The sequence below is a fragment of the Aspergillus flavus genome, chromosome 8 (assembly GCF_009017415.1).
Source record: "Aspergillus flavus chromosome 8, complete sequence".
NCBI lineage: Eukaryota > Fungi > Ascomycota > Eurotiomycetes > Eurotiales > Aspergillaceae > Aspergillus > Aspergillus flavus.
Window position 1 is genome coordinate 105,922 of NC_092403.1, and position 18,472 is coordinate 124,393.

Here is an 18,472-nt window from a genome sequence, read left to right on the forward strand (position 1 = left end):
AATTTAGATTTCTCTATCAAAACAAGTAGTTCTATTGATTTGGACAGTGCGTAATTTTATAATTCTATATATTATAGTCAGAATATTTAGATAGAGCGCGTCTAGAAGCTAATTTAATAGATAGAGATCTATCTATCTATATAGCTTTATCTGCCTAATTTTAACGCTCTATAAAGATTTAGGCTGTAGATACTAATATATTTTTTTAAAAAAATTAGAGATGGATTCAATTACATGTGTCTTAAATGATCCTAGGTCGGTTCACCTAAGTTATGCCATATATGTATGCTTGATGACCTTTTCACATACATAGGGGAGGGATCTAGGCACGGCTGAAGTTGGGGAATGCAATGGGTGGGAAAAGGTGGGCATGTCTTAATGTTTTGTAGATAAATGCATATTAAATTTGTTCCCAATATTTTTAGTCACTAAGGTAGCGGGGTTTGGCAAGATCAATCATTGCAATAGTGATCTATGATAATGCTTATCAATATCGATAGACTAACTATACAGATTGAATAAAGGGATATCTTTGAGACATGAGGATTTAATCTTTTATGTTCATGTAGTAGTATATGTTTTAAAGACGACCACTCGTTTATGTTGGTAGTTTGTGAAATATGATATGAAAAGCTCAAGGTGTAACATTTCCAAATCCCGGTATTTCCTGGCACGTCACACTATGTGTACTACGGTTACAAGAGGAGCCCAGCATGAATTTGTTGCACTACATCTAGTGTTTCTGCGTTGGTATTGGCGTAACTTAGTATCGCCAATGACGTTCGCTTTTAATTGTACGGTGAGTTAGATATGGATGTAAGGATCATCCACGCAGCTGACCTGTATTTCTGCACCTTGACTGAAATGGTAGGAGCAAACGGTCCAAGCTACTTCCGCCATATCAGAAAAGCCCACACCTGGCGTGTTACAAACCCTACTCCTTTCATTTAACCCAAAGCCTACGACCTTCAAGAGATTAAACCACTTCCTGACAGCAAGCTATCCTCTGAATATATTTCAAGACTCGAGCTGCCAAGGTGTGATCAAGGACTACACCTACGGGCGGATTAGGTTCATCATTATACTAATACTACAAAGATGTGCACAAGGTATCAAGCCTACGAAATCAAAGACCAAAATAAAATCGTTGATTCTACCAGAACTATATGTTACCAGGACGAGCACGAAGGACTGTACATGATCAAAGATACCCACCTCCTTGGCTACTCTTGGGATGAAATTTGGTCTTTTGAGAACGACAGCGACAATGATTACTCCAGGGTTGTGACAACTACAACATGTTCCAGAGTCAAACAGGGCACCCAATTTGACACGAACTTCAAAGTTAGTGCTGGGTTTAATGGTCTAGGTCTTTCACTTAGTACGGAGTGTGGCCCGGAAAGCAAAACTTTCAGCGAGTCAGAAACAACCAAAACCGAGACAACAGAAGATACCTGCACCGTGAAAGCGAACACTTCTGTTTTCCTATACCAGAAGGTGTACCATTTTAGAACAGATATCTGGTTCCGACTGGACTCCTTCGCCCAGATGTGGACTGTTGGAAATTACAAGCGGCCTGGTGTTGCGCTAGTCAGCTCTGATGTTGATATCCATGCCAATAGCTTTTTCCAGCATGATAAAAGCTTGGTCGGGAAGGGGGATTTGGATGCAACCACTACGCGCAGTGTGGATGAAAAGACAAACATCAAGCCATTTGAGAAATGCAGTGACCGTTGTCGAGACTATCTCCATGAAAGAGGCGTGTGAGCCAAGTGAGTTTTGCTGCCGACCTGGATAAATCAGATCCTCTTTGGACTAATAATTTAACTGCTCTTGGGCAATCTAAGTCATATTTTGCGCATTGCATTAGCAGTTTCTCGCAATATTCAAATTTTCGGGTTGCTCTTTCGTTTTGATTTATTATGTGGAGGACAAAAAGTGGCATTGATCAAATAAATAGTATGCCTTTCTATGGCATGTTATATTCTGTTTCCAAGCCTTTTTTCGTATCTTTTGTTTGTCAGCTGGCTACATGGCCTATTGTTGGGATCAGATGGCCCCGGCCTAGACGTCGTGGCTTTCTTCTTTCCGTTTTTACTTCAATCTCCCTCTAATTTTGAGCTTGGCCGATAGAACTGTGTTAGCTTCCTTCTATTTCCCATCGCCTTTTTCACGCCTTCGCGGAAAAATTAAGGGCACGAGAGCGACCACCCAGCCTCATTCGATATAATGACAGGATCCGACGTTCAAAATAACTTGGTTTTTCATTTATATTTCCAGGATATTGAAAGCCAACCAACGATACTGACTTCAGTGGCTGCTATTTTTATATAGATATATTGCTGTTTCTCCATTTGTTGCACCATGTGGAATTATTTGGAGGCTACAACAACTCTGTACACTCTCACTGTGGCAAGGCAATTAACACAATTATTGAAGTCATAAAATTGATAACATGTGCTGCTCGAAAGAAATATTGGTTCTTTCATCTCGGGTTTGATGCGTGAGTCAAAGTTTCAAATCCAACAAATAAGCCATTATGAGCGACCGGCCTATTCTTTATCGTATACTTTCCTGTTTTTGGCATGTCATATCCCAACCGGGTATGCAGAGCATTGTATCCAACCTCGGTGATAGGACTCAAAACACCCTCTAGAGTTCCATTACACAACCAGCACGGTGCTGCTCTACCGTCCTCGAAATCGGTGTGAAGCTCAAGAGCATACATTAGACGGCGCCCAATATCTGTAGTGAACATGTCTTCACCTTGAATCCGGGATGTTTCTGCAATGTGTGAGATAGATGCGAGCCCATAGCCTGTATGTTCGAGGTCGCGGCATGTCTCCTGGGCTTGACCATTCAACTGGAATACCGACTGTCTCCAGTAGGTTTCAATCTCGTGTTTGCTGCAATTTGGACAATGAACAGTTTTGGGATATGAGCCGTCCGATGTAAGATAGATCGTGGCTGGAGCACGCTCTGCAAACAATTCCATCGCTTTGTTGTAGTTTGACTTGTCATCTATAAAGATAGAGATCCCCATGGAGGCCTCAATCATAACTGGGATATAGCCAGTCAGTCCTCAACTTCTATCAGGCAAATAATACGTATCAGGATAAGCGTACCAAGTTCCCAGTTCGAATCATAATCAGAGCCTCTGGCAGTGAGTGGGAGATAAACATCGCGCAGCATAGACTCAAATCGTGCAATGCTAGCTGGTGGCCAAGGTGCATTTTGACCGCCTACTGTTGCATGCCGAATTATCTCCCCAGCACGCGGCCATACTGAGCCAGCCCAACCTGACTGTAAAGGCGCATTTGAACAGTTATGGCTCTGAAGAGTCTGCGACCATGCATCCATGAATCTCATGGATTGAAGAGCATAGGTCTCTATGCCGCTGATAGCCCAAGCAAGAGCATTTCCATATGCTGCTAGAGCATCGTGCGTTTCGTTTGTACAGCCAATGTTAGGTTTTGAGAACGGCCCACACACAACATTTGTAAAAGGAGTAGGCTCGAGCAAAGGGGAAAGAAGCCTGCTCCCTAGCATGGCCTTGTATGCACCAGTCCATGGCTCTTCTTCTGCTGCTAATTTTAACCGAATGAAATCAAGTTGTGGCTGACTAACCAAGACACCAGGATGAACCCATTTGGCTGTTGGCTCCGGAGTATGAAAATCTTTTATGCCCAGAGGCTCCTGACTACTCGATGATAGGGCCTGAGAGAGCAAAGATAGCACTGCGAATATGGTACTGGATTTGAAGCAATACATGGTCGCTAATCAATCAATTCAGCCGATATAATAATAGGATTTAGGGGTAGGGAGGAGAAGATGCCATGCTGTGGTGTCAATTGGAAATAAGGGGGAGAAGCATATATAACACTTGAGAAGAGCCCTTTCCATCCCTTGTACGGCAAAGTATGTCACTGTTGCAGTGCGAGATTGACTAAGCAATAGCGGTGAGGCAGCGAGATAACGTATTCGGTGTCATGGAGCCGACGCAGAATCGGCGTATGGGACATACATGATACAGAACCCCCGGGCCTTCTAACCCTAGCTCTCTTTACAATTTTGAATCAGCCTTAGAGAAAATAACGCTTTGATTTTTTAGCCCTTTTTTTAATAAAAAGATTTACCGACTATTTAGTTAAGATCCTAAAAGAAAAATTTTTTTAAACGAAAAGGATTTTTAAGCTATTTAAGCGCTGCTGAAGATAAAGAAAAAAGAGATAAAAATTAGTTTTTTTTTTATATTTATTCTACTATCCAGTCAATAATAGAGCTTTATCTTCTACCCCCCGTTTTCTTATCTAGTTGACAGGCTATCTACCCTGTAGAGTAGATCCTTCGTTACAATATGCGTCACTCGCTTACCGATTATGTTAGTATACTCAATTATCTAATGTACCATCTACCTTAGGGGATGAACTTCCCACATGTCCTCGTCCTGTTCATTTAGTTTTGCTTTCCCCAAGGATTGATGCCAGACCACGGAGTACTGCATTCGATTATAGGTCTATACATGCAAACGAGGTGATTGTTGGAGCAAGAATAGCACCATCACAGCCACTTTTGGAAAATCGGTGGGGCCTTACTTCCATTGAATCTGGTAGCCTAGTCCTGTCGGCGGACTCCGAAGATGAAGTCATTCAACCGCTATATCAGATTTAGTCACTGCTGACAGTAGAGCACACTCGGCATAAAGCATTGTGTCTCCGAGAGAAAGCCACAGCAATGAAGTAACTTATGGTAAACTCGCGACATACTTGAGATCCAGCGTTATACCTATACAGTTACGATCGTTGAGGTCGTGAAAAGCGACCCACCTCGTAGCCCTAAAACTGCTCTCCGCAACAAAAGCCGGATCGCAGTGGGTCTTCATGTGCTGGTGCATGCAGACACTGCGCCACCACGGCCGTTACCTAAATCTTTAGTCACAATAACCTTACACCCCAGAGGATTGGTCAATGTCCTCCCCGGTCAAAGCAGCATAGGGTAAAATTTTGATATAGTGGATACACCGTGCACTCGATCAAGGCCGTTGCGCTGAAGGGTTGCATCGCTATCATCGCACATAAAATGGCCTGGTGCGCCAGGTTTTGACTGTCGTTCACGAACTACAAGTGAAGATCAAAGAGCCATCATTCTTGGAAAATGGAGCCGATTCAGCTTGGAATCCATGTGGTGCAAGCGGTGATAGCATTGATCATCCTAGGGTGCTCAATCTATGGCGTCACGATAGCATCGACTACGACAGGCTTCGGGCTTGCTATTTTCACGGTAAGTGCCTTTATACTGTGGACATGAAAATTTACATCTCAGCACCCAGTGTAATCCAAGTACTCGTTGCATAGATCTAACAGGTTATCTAGGCCATTGCAACAATCCTAGTTGCCATCTACATTCTTACTGCATCGTTCATTGCCAAAAGCGTTTTTAAACTTTGGCTTCTCGTGGGAGCCAACTGCGTCACGGCGATCTTTTGGATTGCGACAATCGGTACCTTGGCATCCCAGCAACATTGGAATCATCAATGTCAATACAATCACGGGCATTGCTATAGGAAGCGCGATGGAAACGACAGCCATGGCGTGCACGCCGCAACGATTGCGCTTAGCGTTATTGATGGGTATGCCATCTAGTGAAGAAAGTGATTGCGTCTCAACTGATGTAGAAACTCTAGTCTCCTGTCGATCTTTTCTATCGGGTACAGTGTATGGGCAAAGAAGAATCACCGAACGAAGACTCCTGCAACAGAGTGAGAAGGATGGTTTGCTGCGAACAAGTAGCGCTGTCAGCTTTTGAACTTGAACTAGCCGAGCTTATATCCAATTTTAACAGATTAATGAACCATGTAAAGACCATGTCAATAGTAACTGATATTGAGAACGTATATGATGCAAAAGAAAGCAAAGGATAATTTAATTGAAACAGAATTTAATCAATAAAGGTGGTCTTGACTGATCAGCCAGTACTCCCTTGCTAATGAAGCATTCAGGCATACGAGCCTGCCCTTTCCCCCCTATAATTGGTGAAACGGCTCGTTCGCCATTTAGGGGACAGGGTAGGCGGCTAGTCAAACGAGATGATGACTTTAGTAGTATTGTGTCTCTCAAACCTGGCGTATGCCTCCGGAGCATCCTCAATGTTAATGACGTCGCTCACTATAAACCCAGGCCTTGCTTTGCCGGACGTGACAAGATGCAGAAGCTCAGGCGCAAGATCAATAGGCTTCGAGGGTCCAGCCCCCCAAGTGAACTCTCCATAGAAGAATTGTGCAAGTGAGAAATCAACATGAGTATTGACAGTCGAGGCGCGAGGTGCAGTTGAGGTATTGTTGGACTCATGCGTATAAACTCCCACTGTGCCCAATCCGCCCCCGGTCGATGTGACAGCCAGCATGTTACGGATAATGACATCCGATTGTACAGTCAGGTTTCTGTTCACCTGCTCATATCCGACGGCGTCGATACTCCGAGTCACACCGTTCGGTTCCAATGCTAGTATTTGCTCGACCGGGTCGGCATCGCGGAAATTGATAGGGATAGCTCCGATGGATTCAGCAAGCTGCAGTCGCTCGGGAATGTAGTCAACACTGTAGACAGTAGATGCACCTCGCAAGATGGCCGAGTATGCAGCCATCAGTCCAACAGGGCCGGCCCCAAAGACAGCGACCGTGTCACCTGCTTCGAACCCAGCGTAGTCGAGGGACGCCCAGCCAGTGCCAAAGATATCGGATAGCATAACATAATCATTCAGCAGCGAAACGGAGTCATTGGTGCTTGGATCGGTGTAGTTGAGGGTTGGAACTGGTATGAGCCCATTGTCTCCGAATGGCACTCGCAAATACTCGGCTTGGATGCTAACCGTGAGCTTGGATGGACTTAATACAAGAGAGGCACTTACCCTGCGTGCCACCCAGGTCACCTCCATTCCCGAACGCGCCGTACAGCCCCGTAGTGAGCTCAGTATGCAGATGGCCTTCATCAACGGTGAAAGGAACGATTACTGGATCGCCAACCCTGAGTGAGCCAACCCCAGATCCCACATCAGATACGTATCCAAACCCTTCATGCCCGAGGCCAAATGGAGCCGGCATTCCTTCAGTTGTTCCTCGATAGATGTGCAAGTCGGATCCGCAGATAGCTGCTCTAGACATCCGAACGATAACATCAGTCTGGTTTATGATAGTAGGCCTTGGCAGGTCCACCACAGCAACATTATATGCGTCCCCTTGCCAGACAACAGCTCGCATCGTTGCATTGATCGCAGATGTGTTGGTGAGCGCCATGGTGAGGAGTGTAAGAGATAGAAGCTGTGTTAATAAACAAGCAGGACAGTGTGGGAGCCGTATTTATACCTGCGGGGAGTGCGCCCACGGCTGCTGCACGTACAATGGAATGTCATCATATTCTTGATGCACTAGGGAAGCCCCACGGGCCAAGAGTACAGACTTCTTCACATCTACATGGGCCATACAATGTCTCTAACATGCCCAGTTGTCAGGTCTTCGCCATTTCGGCATGGGAGCATCTACCCCCCATTCAAGGCCTTTGATTACGCTGTGGAGACTGCTGTAAGAATGATAGACTTAAATCCGGCTTGGCGGCTTTGTGAATATGGTTTTATTCTGCAGATCTAATATTCAATACTCTAGGCGCAACGTATGATTCCACTGAATATTGCAGCCTAAAGTAACAATCGTAATGAAGTCAGTGTGATATGCACTTAGCAGGACAATAGTTAACTAACGCTGTGGGGAACGAAGACGTGATAATCTCTGGTCCGCTTTGCGGTGGCTGAAACATTATGCTGAACGCTAGTTACTGCGACCGATATCATAAACAATCGAACTAAGGCTTAAGGTTGGGCAGATAAAGTTGTCGTTGGCGAACTTTGGTTTTGGAATGGTGCCTGGAAACAGTATCCCTTCCTTTGGTCTCCCATTACGCCTGTGATGCTGATTGCAACAATGGAACATCAGGCGCAGTATAGCTCAACAATATTACAATTCCTCATAGAGTCCAACTTCCCAAGACGAACAGTCAATGGCCAGACTGAAAGGGCCAAGCCAGTGCATTCCTTGGTTCAGCATACACAGTAAGCAACCTGCATTAGCGGCGAAAGCCAAGAATGTCGATCCTTGCCGGCAAGTTGATACGGATGCAAGAGGACTCGGAGATAACAATATTTATTCCATGTTCTCTGCTCCTTGCTTACAGGTGACGCACTCTTTCAGCTATTGAAGATGACTTTCACACGACCTGTACATGACATTTCCTTGGCTTCCCTATTCCAAGAGTGTTGGCAGCAGGAGCAACAGAGCCACGAAGGCCATATCTTAATAGGCACCTTTACTGTAAAAACATATCTCGATAAGATTCCGGGCTGCCGCGTCTTTTCTTAAAAAATGATGAAGGTGAGACTGAAAGTACCTGGGCTGTATGTATTGTGGATATCAACTGCCGTCAATAAATGCTATCCCGCCTACACTTTGTTACCAGCGGAGACCTATCACTTGAGTCGTATTACAGTGAATGCTAGACATGGTCCATCTTCAATTGTTTTAGAGGACCAATACAGACAACCATTCGGTTTTGGCCAATTCTTGATTGTGTCGGCCTTATTACAGATGTGCTTCGAGACACTGAGGCCGTCGCTGAACACAATAAATCACTAACGGTGCGAAGAAAGTAATGAAAAGGGCCTCTGCAGCCATGTCTAGCATGGAGCAAACCCCCTAATCTAGTCTGTCTCGTCTATCCCTTTGGTTGGGTACTTTTGCAGGTCTTCGTTGGTCGCTTTCTGTTTGTCTGAAAGGGAACATGCAGAACAAGTCGGGTTATTTTTTTTTATTTCCATCTATTCTGTTATATTCTTCCTTTGAACAAAATGTCACTTCCTACTTGTGTATATGTTGATTCGTCGTGCGTTATAGAAGGTTCACATCTGGATTGCCGATATTCTCGGGGGTCCGGGGAAGGGAGAAATAAAATTAGAAAAGAGATATATAAAAAAAAAAGAGAAGATAATCGAAAAATGGATAAAAGCCATCCACCAATAAAGCCAATAGGCTAAAGTATATATTCAAACCATATATAAGCAAGGTCTCCAACACTGCTGTGACTCTATCCTTGGTCCAAAGTTGAAATGCAACCCTATCTGTTCCCGGCGTGTCGCTTCGACTAACACGGTAGTCCCGAAAATGTCGAACAAAAAGTAGTGAATAAGAATCGAGCACTTTCCAAGGTTGACAATGATTGCTAACTGGTTCAGCGGATTTCATTTCCTGTGCTGCCGCAAACGGATTGCCGACTGAGAATGGTTACTTGGCTGAGTATCATTCTACGCTAAAATCGAGATAGAAAGTAACACAACATTAGAGATAAGCATATCCATATGTGGGCTTTTATTGACTGCAACGAACTTCTGGACGCTTTTTGAGTCCTCCTTTGTCTGTAAATGATTAGATATTTTTTAATTAAAACATATACACATCCCTTGCATGCATGGCGCGCAAAAGCCCGTACATTCGCCTCGCGCTAGAACAGCGCTAGAATAATCCGATCGTAACATTACCCTGAATCACCGCATGAAGCTCTAAAGCAACATCTGCTCTTAGGTCTAAATTGATCCTGACGTTCAGACTAGAGTCCTTTTCGTCTTTATTTGGCTTCTCCAAGCCGGCCGTGGGTGAAGTGACGCCACGATCGCCCCATGGTCCTTTCGGGACGTTAGGAATAGCACTCGCAGCGTTGGTGGCTTGTTGCGCTGGAGCCGGAGTCTTTTGGTCCAAGCCCTTGTCGGGTGCCGTGGAGTTTTTCCTAGAAGCGAGTGTTAGACTGACATACTGCAAATGACGAGCAAAGAATGGTCAATCTGCTCATAGCTATTGACGACTCCAAAGACTGGGACATACCGAGAGTCAGGAGAAGAACTCATATTTCTCTTTGATTCCTCCTTGCTATAAAGGATGTTTCTTCATCGGTGGTAAAGGAAAGGAAGACGAGAGACTTGTAGAGTGCTAATTGCGCGCGGGTTCTACTTGATATAATATATGTTAAAACACCCCACTTGCAGGCGCTAGAATTGAACGGTTGTTCTAGTCCTGACGTAGCCGACTAATCGAAGTCTATTTCCATTTTGAGTTTCTTACAGAAGATGTAACATTTTGTGGCAAGAACAAGAAAGTTGGAGCTGAGCTGGACATCCGTTTTCGGCGAGACCGGCTTTTGTCCAGGATCCATGGAACCGCGACGGTTGACCACCCGTTATACTTCTTATAAACGATGCATCCACCCGTTCCCTGGTACTTGACTCCAAGTCTTATTTACTTACACTCAGCAGTGGGCCAGATTAGTCACCCCAAGGCAAGATGGTGATCGGAATTGCCATGATGTCAGCGATGGTCCCCACCATCATAGGGTTAAACGAAGCAACCAAAGGGGCACGCGAATCCGAAGATAAACGCAGAGAGAATGAAAAGAAATCGCGCTTTCATTTGGTCGCTGCATGCGATATTGACGCAGACTCGGAGAGCCGGAGGCAAGAAGTACACAATGCTAGTGTCTATTTGGGATCAGATAAAAGGGTATGGAAGGTTTCTCGTCAGATTATAGTACCGAACAGTTGCCCGCTGACTCCGCATTTGAAGTTATATATCACCAAACATCCGACGCCATCCATGACTGCATTTAATGGTCATTTCTTTGAATTGCCGGACCTTGCGCAGGGCAATCTTAATGGCCTTGTTGCAATAAGCGGGGAGACACCACCCACGCTGCGGTGGGTCTATCTAGATAAGAACACTTACGAGATGAGATGGGGAGGAAAGCAGGACAGGGAAGGTCATATTGGTGGGCCTTTTGATTTAACCCGCGACGGGGACTATCTTGCATTGAATGACACCCAGAGATGGCTAGCCTTGCGGTTAGAAGATACAGAGCAGGACGCAACGGAAGCGGTTGCAGGTGTATGGAGACTCTGTTGTGACTGGGAGGAGAACAACGGCGCAAGTCTGTCGATCGATACCCCAAGTATGCCAATCTATCTGAGAAGAGTCCTAGCAGATTCTTGATGTCATGGACTGGACTCAGGTCAGAGCCACGTATGTAGTCAAGTGCAATTCTACTCCCATAAGAGGGAGCGATGGCATATATGTATCTGCCTACTAGTCATGACCATATCATTCTATCTAAGACTGAACGTTATGAGAATACCGAGGCCAAGAAAGTATGTTAAAGGTCATGCATTTGATTATCAAATCAAATTCCTCAAATTATAGGCCTTCTTGGCAGACTATGACCTAATTTTTCAACTTTGCGTTTCCTTTATAAGGGTATAAAAAATACCAGTTTGAGTGAGATCAAGAGTTGAGATAAGTCGATAAGCAACCAACCAGCAATTAAAAAATAGCAAACATGAGGCGACCAGCGAGAGATGAGAGAAGGTAAAAAAAAAAAAATAAAATAAAATAAAACAAAATAGAATAAATAGAATAAAGAGATGAAGAAAGGAAAAGCAAAGGAAGTAACAGCTGTCCGTTGTTGTTTTCGTATAATTGAGGTATGAGGATTATAGACCTTGTCGAGTCATTTCCGCAGGAGCCAGGATTGAGCCGGTATAAATCAACTTCTCACCTCGTTTATTGTTCTGAAAGTATCTCTGTAAATTATCTATCTCAATGGGTTTTATGATAGGCCGCGTAAACAAATGCAAAATCGGAAGTTTGTAGAACTAGTTTTTGGAACTCTTTTCGTACTATAGATATACAGAACACTGTCTTTACAGGAAGGCATAATAGCTCATATTGTTATTTAGCGAAGAGAGAACCGCACTTTTAGCAGGAATACTGAAAATACACACTAGTAGCAACTACAAATTCGACCTCTCGTGGTATTACCCCTGGTTCATGCCACCCCACGGTGCTTTTGATAACTTTTGAAACTTTTTCCAACTATCCAAACTTTTTCCAACTATCCAAACTTTTCAGCTGAATGAGGATTTAGGCAGGAATTGCGAGGCGTTCACGTAGAACAACACCTTCCTCCGAGGCAGGCAGGATCAGGTCATCAGTCGCCTCAGCTCGACCACAGCCGAATTTCTTGAGGTCCCACTTATCCACGCCTTCCACTCCTTTCAGCTCGTTTCCAAAAGCTTTGAAAATATCATTATTAAGGTTCTCGTATTCCGAGTACTCCTTCGGCCAGTCTCCCAGGCGTTCAACAGCAAGTTTGAGCAGACGTAGGTGCTGACGAACGTACTTGGCTTCGCCTTCTGTCGCCTCACCGGGACTGCTGGCATTCGAGCCGCCGGGGCTGCTTGTGTCTCCAAGGCTGGATGAGAAGTAAGACGGGTCAACGAAGGATCGTAGGGCATTTTCATGCAGCACTGCAGCCTCCTTGTAGTACCGGTACGCCAAGTCGCGGTAGTCCTTCTGGTCTTGATATCCCTGTGCCACGCTCGTGTACATCTGAGACAGGAGCACGGTCATCTCGACGGTACTTTGATGGCGGGGGCCATGGACACGAGCACAGTTGTACACAATATCTTTCGCCAGACGGATGGCATCCACGTAGTCACCAATCATGTAGCGTGTGATGACAAGCATACGGCCAAGGGCAAGGGTGTAGATATGCTGTTGCTGCGAAGTGCTGCGGGTTTCGCGGGCATTCCAAAGGGAGGTAAGCACGCGGACCAAGGTGGAATAATCCTTTTGCTCGTCAAGAAGCCCGATCAGCCGGTCCAGGTTGACATGGTCTAACTGAGTTATGTCAAGCTTCAATTGCTCGAACTTGTCCAGAGCTCCCTTCACGATGGTGGCCGATAAACTGAGCATATCTTTTCGCACATTGGGCTCCACAAAGGATTTGATGTCTCGGCTTGAAATTGCTAGACCTAATTTGAATGCCAGCTTGACGGCAGTCAACGAGGAGAAGCCGTAATGCGCCCGGATGTATTTGAATAAGACCGACGCCAAGTCAAATGCAGTATGGTAGTTCTTGGAGGCCAGGAGTTGAGTTACTCGGTTGTAGCTGGCGATGGCGATAGAGCTGATGTAATCGCGCGATGAGTGGGATTTGAAGTACTCTAGAAGCGTGGTGACGAAGACCTTCCCCTGGGCAAAGTTGACATCGACATTATCGCGCTCCGCGGATATGAAGTAGTGGGTGAATTTCTCGATGAGTCCGGTGGCAGTGGATTGACGGCCTCTGGAGAGCAGTACACTATGTAGGCGGCAGACAATGGACAACGTGCTCTGGAAGCTGCTGGTCTTCGACTTCATCGCAGTTCTGAGCTTTTCGAAATAGACATATTCAGTCACCAGTGAAGTGTAAATCTCGTTCATGCTGACAGACATGGCCTCCCGCTCTTGAAGACTGTACTCGAGCTGGGCTAGGAAAACAAGGGCTTGATGCTGGTCGGCAGAGAAGTTAAAGCTGATGGAGCCGACCTCGATATCCCTGGCCACAAGTTCTCGGTAGATCTCCTGTGCCATTGCTTTGCCGCGCTGGAGTTGACCTGAGCTGATAAAGCTGGAAGCAATACTCTGGGCTGCTAGACACAGATTGAACGCCGAGGTCTCCGTCGATAGGACTTGCGAAGTTGCTTCTTGCAACAATGAGAAAGCTGTCTGGAATTCATTGCGTCTAGAATAGAGAGATACGAGCTTCTCCATCTGGGAGAGTGATTCCTGGTGAGCCCATCCATATTTCTGTCGGGTGGCCTCGAAACGCTTCTTGTGAATAGAGACCACCTTATGAAACTCCGCGGTTGTAATCGTCTCAGTACTTGAGGTCAGCGTATTCTCCTGTTCTTCGTACAAGGCATCTAGTGTCGCTTTAATTCCCTCATAGTCGATATCCACCTGGCTTGCTTTGAGCTTCAACAACTCCTCGTAGAGCTCTATTGCTTCACTCTTGTACGCATAACTTTCCTGGCAAATTTGTGCCAGTGTGGTGGTGGCTTGGACCGTGATTGTCGCGGTTACCCCGAATAAAGACTGGCATGTCTTGCGGTACTGAACTGTTACATCATGAATGGCCACAATGTCAGCTCGAGTCATCCGCAAGCAATGGACATAGCGCTCATAGGTAAGCTTCACGAATGCCTGATCTTTAAGCTTGGGATTGACATGTGGATGCTGCAATGTGTTGAACAAGGTCTGACAAGGGTGCAATGCCTCAGAAAAACGTCCTTGCGTCAGAAGCTCTGTGACTACAATAAGAAGCGGTTCAAAGGCGTCCGGGTGACAGGTATTTGAATCCTTATTCAGAATCTTCACAATCTGTCCATAGTAATCGACGCAGACCGGGCGTAGATGCGTAAGGGTGGCCAATGCCCACAACTCCTTGAGCACATTCGGATGAGCTTGCCCATACTTCTTAGTATAGTCGTCTAGGACTTCTTGGTGGATATTGATGAGCTCATCGGTTTTGGATGATCGCTCATAGAAGCGCAAGATTGCTATCGTGGCTCGATCACGGAGTCTATCTCCAAGGGGCCTGCCATGTCGGGCAGCACGATAGACTCGAAGACGAATATTCTCCTCTTTTACTAATCGCTGCCTCGCACGATAGCAGTTACTCAGGCGCTCAGCGAGCTGGACACAGTAGTCCACATTCTTCGATGGGAGGATAACATCCTGGAGAGATGGGGCGAATAACGCTGGCCAAATACTCCGTAAAACCCGCTTCATGGCTTGAGTAGCGTCATGCCATCGACGCTGGGACAAATACTTGTTAATAAGCGAAGTTGTCGCCTGCGCGGAGAATTGTGTGGTTGTAAGGGTGCTAAACACAATCTCTTCAAGGATAGATTCAGAAACGGTTGACTCCTTCTCTATGACTTCCTGGGAAGTTGACTGTATAGCCTGGTGAAGCTCCGCATAGATCGAGCTATGTTGACTGATGCTTTGAGCACAGTGATTCAGCACTTGCAGTGCAACGGCATGCAGCCTGACGGATTTCATGAGTTTTGCAACTTGCATAAATTGCGATACAACCGCCTCATCTAAAGTAGAGACGGCCTGCTCATAGTCTTGCCAGAAACCCCAGAGAATAGCCGCTACCTCGCTCTCTCGCTTTTGCAACATGAGGAAGTTCGAATAGGCCAGAGCAATCTTCACATTCCGTAGCTCCCACTCTACAGAGCGGTGGAGTCGGTATTCCCAGCTGGTGCGCTGCCAGATCTCAAGGTAAATAAGTTCGGCTGCTTTGTGGTCCCCAGCGTTGGCATACTGTTCTGCCTGGCTGAGCATTGATTCAAACTCGAACGACTCGCTAACCTCGACATCCGTCTCAATCTCGTCTATCTCGAGGCTTGACCCTCCCACAGTGGGCTGAGGCCGACCGATGAGGTGGATGTGCAACGAATCATCGGGCAATTGGGGCTTGATCGGATCTTTTGGACCTCCAGGATGGCGAGCGCCAATGGAAACTCTGATTTCCTCGGCTTTGTGCTCTTCTTTGATGTAGTGGTAATGCTCTGCAAGCTGAGTGGCAGTGGAAATGAACAGATCGCTTGTCGATCCATAAACAACCTTATAGCTCTCCACAAGGAGGTGGAGTACTTCAATTCGTCTCGCCATAGTGGTTGTCTTCGAAGTAGTCACTTGTCCAGTGGTAATTTCCAAGAAATATTGTGCCACCGTCATGGTGATACTGTGTTGAGCTGAGAGTAGCTCTTGACAGATCTTGATGGCATCATAGAAGATATGATCACCTTGAGCTGGGGCCTTATGAATACTCCAATAGAAAGACACTTCACATAAAAGTGTCTGAAGAGTGGCTTGCTGTTTGGAGGATAGTATCGATTGGTAGAGGCGCGTCTGGGTATCGTGGAAAGACACGAGCACCGGAGTCTCTTTACGCTCCCATACAGCCATCTCGAGCCTAGGTAGCGTTGTGCTGGTCGGAAGTATATTGCGAATTTCTTTCGCAGCTGCAGAGATTTCCCGGTCTGTGTTGCAGCCCATTGCCGTCCGCAGATGGTCTATCCAGTAGCGGAGTGCAAAGTCCAACAAAGGGTGCCTTTCGATGAGGTTGCGGGTGAAACGCGATTCCAACGGCTCCAAGGCTAGCTCACGTCCATCTGGAACCACAAGCTTTGCATAGAGTAACAGCCGCTGGGCCAGATCGAGGTTCCTGTTCTTAATCGTGGGAAGGATATTGCCATGATTGAAGATCTCCAGGATTGAATCGCGTACTTTGGCGTGCCGCAGGAACACCAAGTTATTTTGAATAAAGACTAACGACGCCACAGGCTTCAGAATATGAAGTGGACTTTCCTTGTCCTGCTCTGTGATCCTTTGCTTGTCTTGCTGAATAGATAGAAGCGCGGACAACTCTTGTACCTGTAGCGGCCGACAAGCAGTGGCGAGCCAGACAACGAGTTTGATTGCCTCTTGGGTCACATTCGAATGCAGGGTGCGATTAATGAAGTCTTTTACTGTGGGCTTTTTATTGACAAGATTGTCAACCGCCTTGACCAGAGCCTGGGTGTTGGCCGGGGCCTCGTCACGAATTTGTTTCGAAGCAAGCTTAGCCCACAGAAAAGAGCCATTAGAAGCCTCTGCAATCCGGGTAACTTGAATCTCACGTCGCTCTTGGGGAGCTTTGTTGAAGCTGTCGCTACCCTGCAAGATGCTTCGCACAACTGCGGAAATATCATCGAGAATAAGCTCTGGTGTAATGCGTACCGTGTCCTGTCCCTCCCGAGGGGAGGTTTTGGACTCCTGCTGAGATGTAAGCAGGATCAGCCTGGTACTCTTTGCGTTATGGGTAGCATGTCGGAGCCTCTTCAATAAAGCTGCTTCGCCGCCGTTGGCTTCATCCACGCCGTCAACGATCAGAACTAGCTCCTTCGCGTCTTTCCGGCTAGCTTCAAGTGCATTTTCGAGGACTCCCCAGATGATGTCATCGTATACTTCAGGGTCAAATGTCTCCTGGCACCGTCTGTATGTATCAGAAAGCACGCGGTAAAGGCGAACATTTCCAATTTGCTGGTCGAAAAGCTGGGATAGAATAGTCTTGGCAATAGCACGAGGCATAGTGTTTGCCAGAACCCTGCTGTCTGGATATACAGTTAGCAGCAAAATAAATCGTTAAGTCGTTAGCAAACTCACTAATGGGCACAAATATAGTTCTGTAGCTGACGTCTCCGACGGGATGTTGCAAGTGATCGTTGATAACAGTCGCGAGGATGGACTTTCCCGACGCAGGATTTCCGGAAATAGCGAGCGTTTGTCGCTTGCCCTTCAAAAAGCGATTTAAATAGGGCATCATCCAAACACAAGTTGATTCTTCACGCTCTTGGGCAAGTTGGGCTGTGGCCTCGACTACTTTGGCAAGGACAAGGTCCTCCGGCTCAAGCCAGCGCTTGATCGTCCTCGTGTTGGTTACTGGCATGGTTGGGTTAACCTCGTAGTCCTGGTCAAACAAAATGAGTTACAATACCTTTGGCACTGTCATACCCCTCGCGCTGCAGCTGGTATGTCCACATCAGCTCAGATATGCGCTCGCACCGGCTGCGGAAATTGTGGATTTGGTCAGAGAACTCGCTGTAGATATCAACATGCAAGTACCCTGCCGCCGGAATGGTTTTACGGAAGTGCGTTGCAATTCCTACTACCAAAGTCACCAGGTCTGCAAGAGCCAGGCTAAGCTGGTCCTTAATGTCGCCAGAAACCTGAAATAATTCTGCTCGGTCGAGGAGGCTTCCCAAGCCCGTCGAGCAGCGATAGAAGAAGCCAAATAGATTCATGAGGGCGCAGGAATTTTCTTCTCCGAGCTATAACATCATATCACACTACTTAGACAATATTTTCTGATAGCCGAAGGGGGCACTCACCTTTAATAGGCTGGCACAATGAACATAAGCGAGTTGAGCTGCTAGGTGACTATCTCCTGCGAATTCTTCAATCGCCTTATCGAATGAATGCAGCCGCTCTACGAACAATGCTGCCCATACTAACGTCTTGTCGTAACTGCTTCCTTCGGCAGGAAGCTTTTCCATTCTCTCTGCACCAATCCATTCTAGTACGGTAGCGTAATCAGTTTCCAAGATTTTTGTGCTTATCATCGCATCACTGCTGCGACGAGCGAGCGAGTCAACAACATCAGCCAACATTGACTTTTCCCCGTCAGATTTAATGGAGCTCTGAGAGGCAGTACTCCATCTGAACACACTATTGGAAACACTCGCATTGTCTGCTCCGAGAGTTGAGTTGGTATAAAGAGAGGACCCAAAAGGGTGAGAAACATGAGCTTGAAAAGAAGTGGCCATGTTGGTATGAATTACTGGAAAGACAAAGCAATGAAGTTATGATTAATGGGGAATGGGGTTAAGTTGGGATAATGATTAAATATTGAAACTAGGAATATGTATAAATAATGGTATAGCATATGAAAAAAGAAGGCAGGACTTTGTGCCAGGCACATCACATCTTAAATATCCAAGCTCACGGGAGTCC

General features: G+C 46.1%; 7 protein-coding genes across 7 annotated transcripts; 3 read left to right on the top strand and 4 right to left on the bottom strand.

The window, feature by feature from the left end:
• Positions 1 to 1,098: 1,098 nt before the first annotated feature.
• Positions 1,099 to 1,767, top strand: F9C07_12185 (uncharacterized protein; the record flags this gene model as incomplete). Its single annotated transcript, XM_041287733.1, has 1 exon — positions 1,099 to 1,767. The coding sequence occupies one exon, from the start codon at positions 1,099 to 1,101 to the stop codon at positions 1,765 to 1,767; it is 669 nt and encodes a 222-aa protein (XP_041151731.1).
• Positions 1,768 to 2,485: 718 nt separating this feature from the next.
• Positions 2,486 to 3,771, bottom strand: F9C07_12186 (chondroitin AC/alginate lyase; the record flags this gene model as incomplete). Its single annotated transcript, XM_041295677.1, has 2 exons — positions 2,486 to 3,060; positions 3,126 to 3,771. 2 exons carry the CDS (start codon positions 3,769 to 3,771, stop codon positions 2,486 to 2,488), a joined length of 1,221 nt encoding a protein of 406 aa, XP_041151730.1.
• Positions 3,772 to 4,742: 971 nt separating this feature from the next.
• On the top strand, positions 4,743 to 5,915 carry F9C07_2286907 (uncharacterized protein). Its single transcript, XM_041287732.2, has 3 exons — positions 4,743 to 5,280; positions 5,373 to 5,629; positions 5,684 to 5,915. The coding sequence occupies exons 1-3, from the start codon at positions 5,155 to 5,157 to the stop codon at positions 5,760 to 5,762; spliced, it is 462 nt and encodes a 153-aa protein (XP_041151729.1). The 5' UTR covers positions 4,743 to 5,154; the 3' UTR covers positions 5,763 to 5,915.
• A 35-nt stretch (positions 5,916 to 5,950) lies between these two features.
• Positions 5,951 to 7,291, bottom strand: F9C07_2286908 (zinc-binding dehydrogenase family oxidoreductase; the record flags this gene model as incomplete). The annotated part of the gene is made up of 2 exons (XM_041287716.2): positions 5,951 to 6,854; positions 6,907 to 7,291. 2 exons carry the CDS (start codon positions 7,289 to 7,291, stop codon positions 6,073 to 6,075), a joined length of 1,167 nt encoding a protein of 388 aa, XP_041151728.1. The 3' UTR covers positions 5,951 to 6,072.
• Positions 7,292 to 9,384: 2,093 nt separating this feature from the next.
• F9C07_2286909 (uncharacterized protein) lies at positions 9,385 to 10,131 on the bottom strand. The gene is made up of 2 exons (XM_041287715.2): positions 9,920 to 10,131; positions 9,385 to 9,824 (listed from the first exon to the last, which is right to left on the bottom strand). The coding sequence occupies exons 1-2, from the start codon at positions 9,940 to 9,942 to the stop codon at positions 9,554 to 9,556; spliced, it is 294 nt and encodes a 97-aa protein (XP_041151727.1). The 5' UTR covers positions 9,943 to 10,131; the 3' UTR covers positions 9,385 to 9,553.
• A 202-nt stretch (positions 10,132 to 10,333) lies between these two features.
• On the top strand, positions 10,334 to 11,339 carry F9C07_2172562 (uncharacterized protein). The gene has a single exon (XM_041287731.2). It carries the CDS (start codon positions 10,376 to 10,378, stop codon positions 11,075 to 11,077), a length of 702 nt encoding a protein of 233 aa, XP_041151726.1. The 5' UTR covers positions 10,334 to 10,375; the 3' UTR covers positions 11,078 to 11,339.
• A 604-nt stretch (positions 11,340 to 11,943) lies between these two features.
• F9C07_2286911 (NACHT domain protein) lies at positions 11,944 to 18,393 on the bottom strand. The gene is made up of 4 exons (XM_041295676.2): positions 17,851 to 18,393; positions 17,457 to 17,790; positions 17,126 to 17,401; positions 11,944 to 17,073 (listed from the first exon to the last, which is right to left on the bottom strand). Exons 1-4 carry the CDS (start codon positions 18,283 to 18,285, stop codon positions 12,005 to 12,007), a joined length of 6,114 nt encoding a protein of 2,037 aa, XP_041151725.1. The 5' UTR covers positions 18,286 to 18,393; the 3' UTR covers positions 11,944 to 12,004.
• Positions 18,394 to 18,472: the final 79 nt, after the last annotated feature.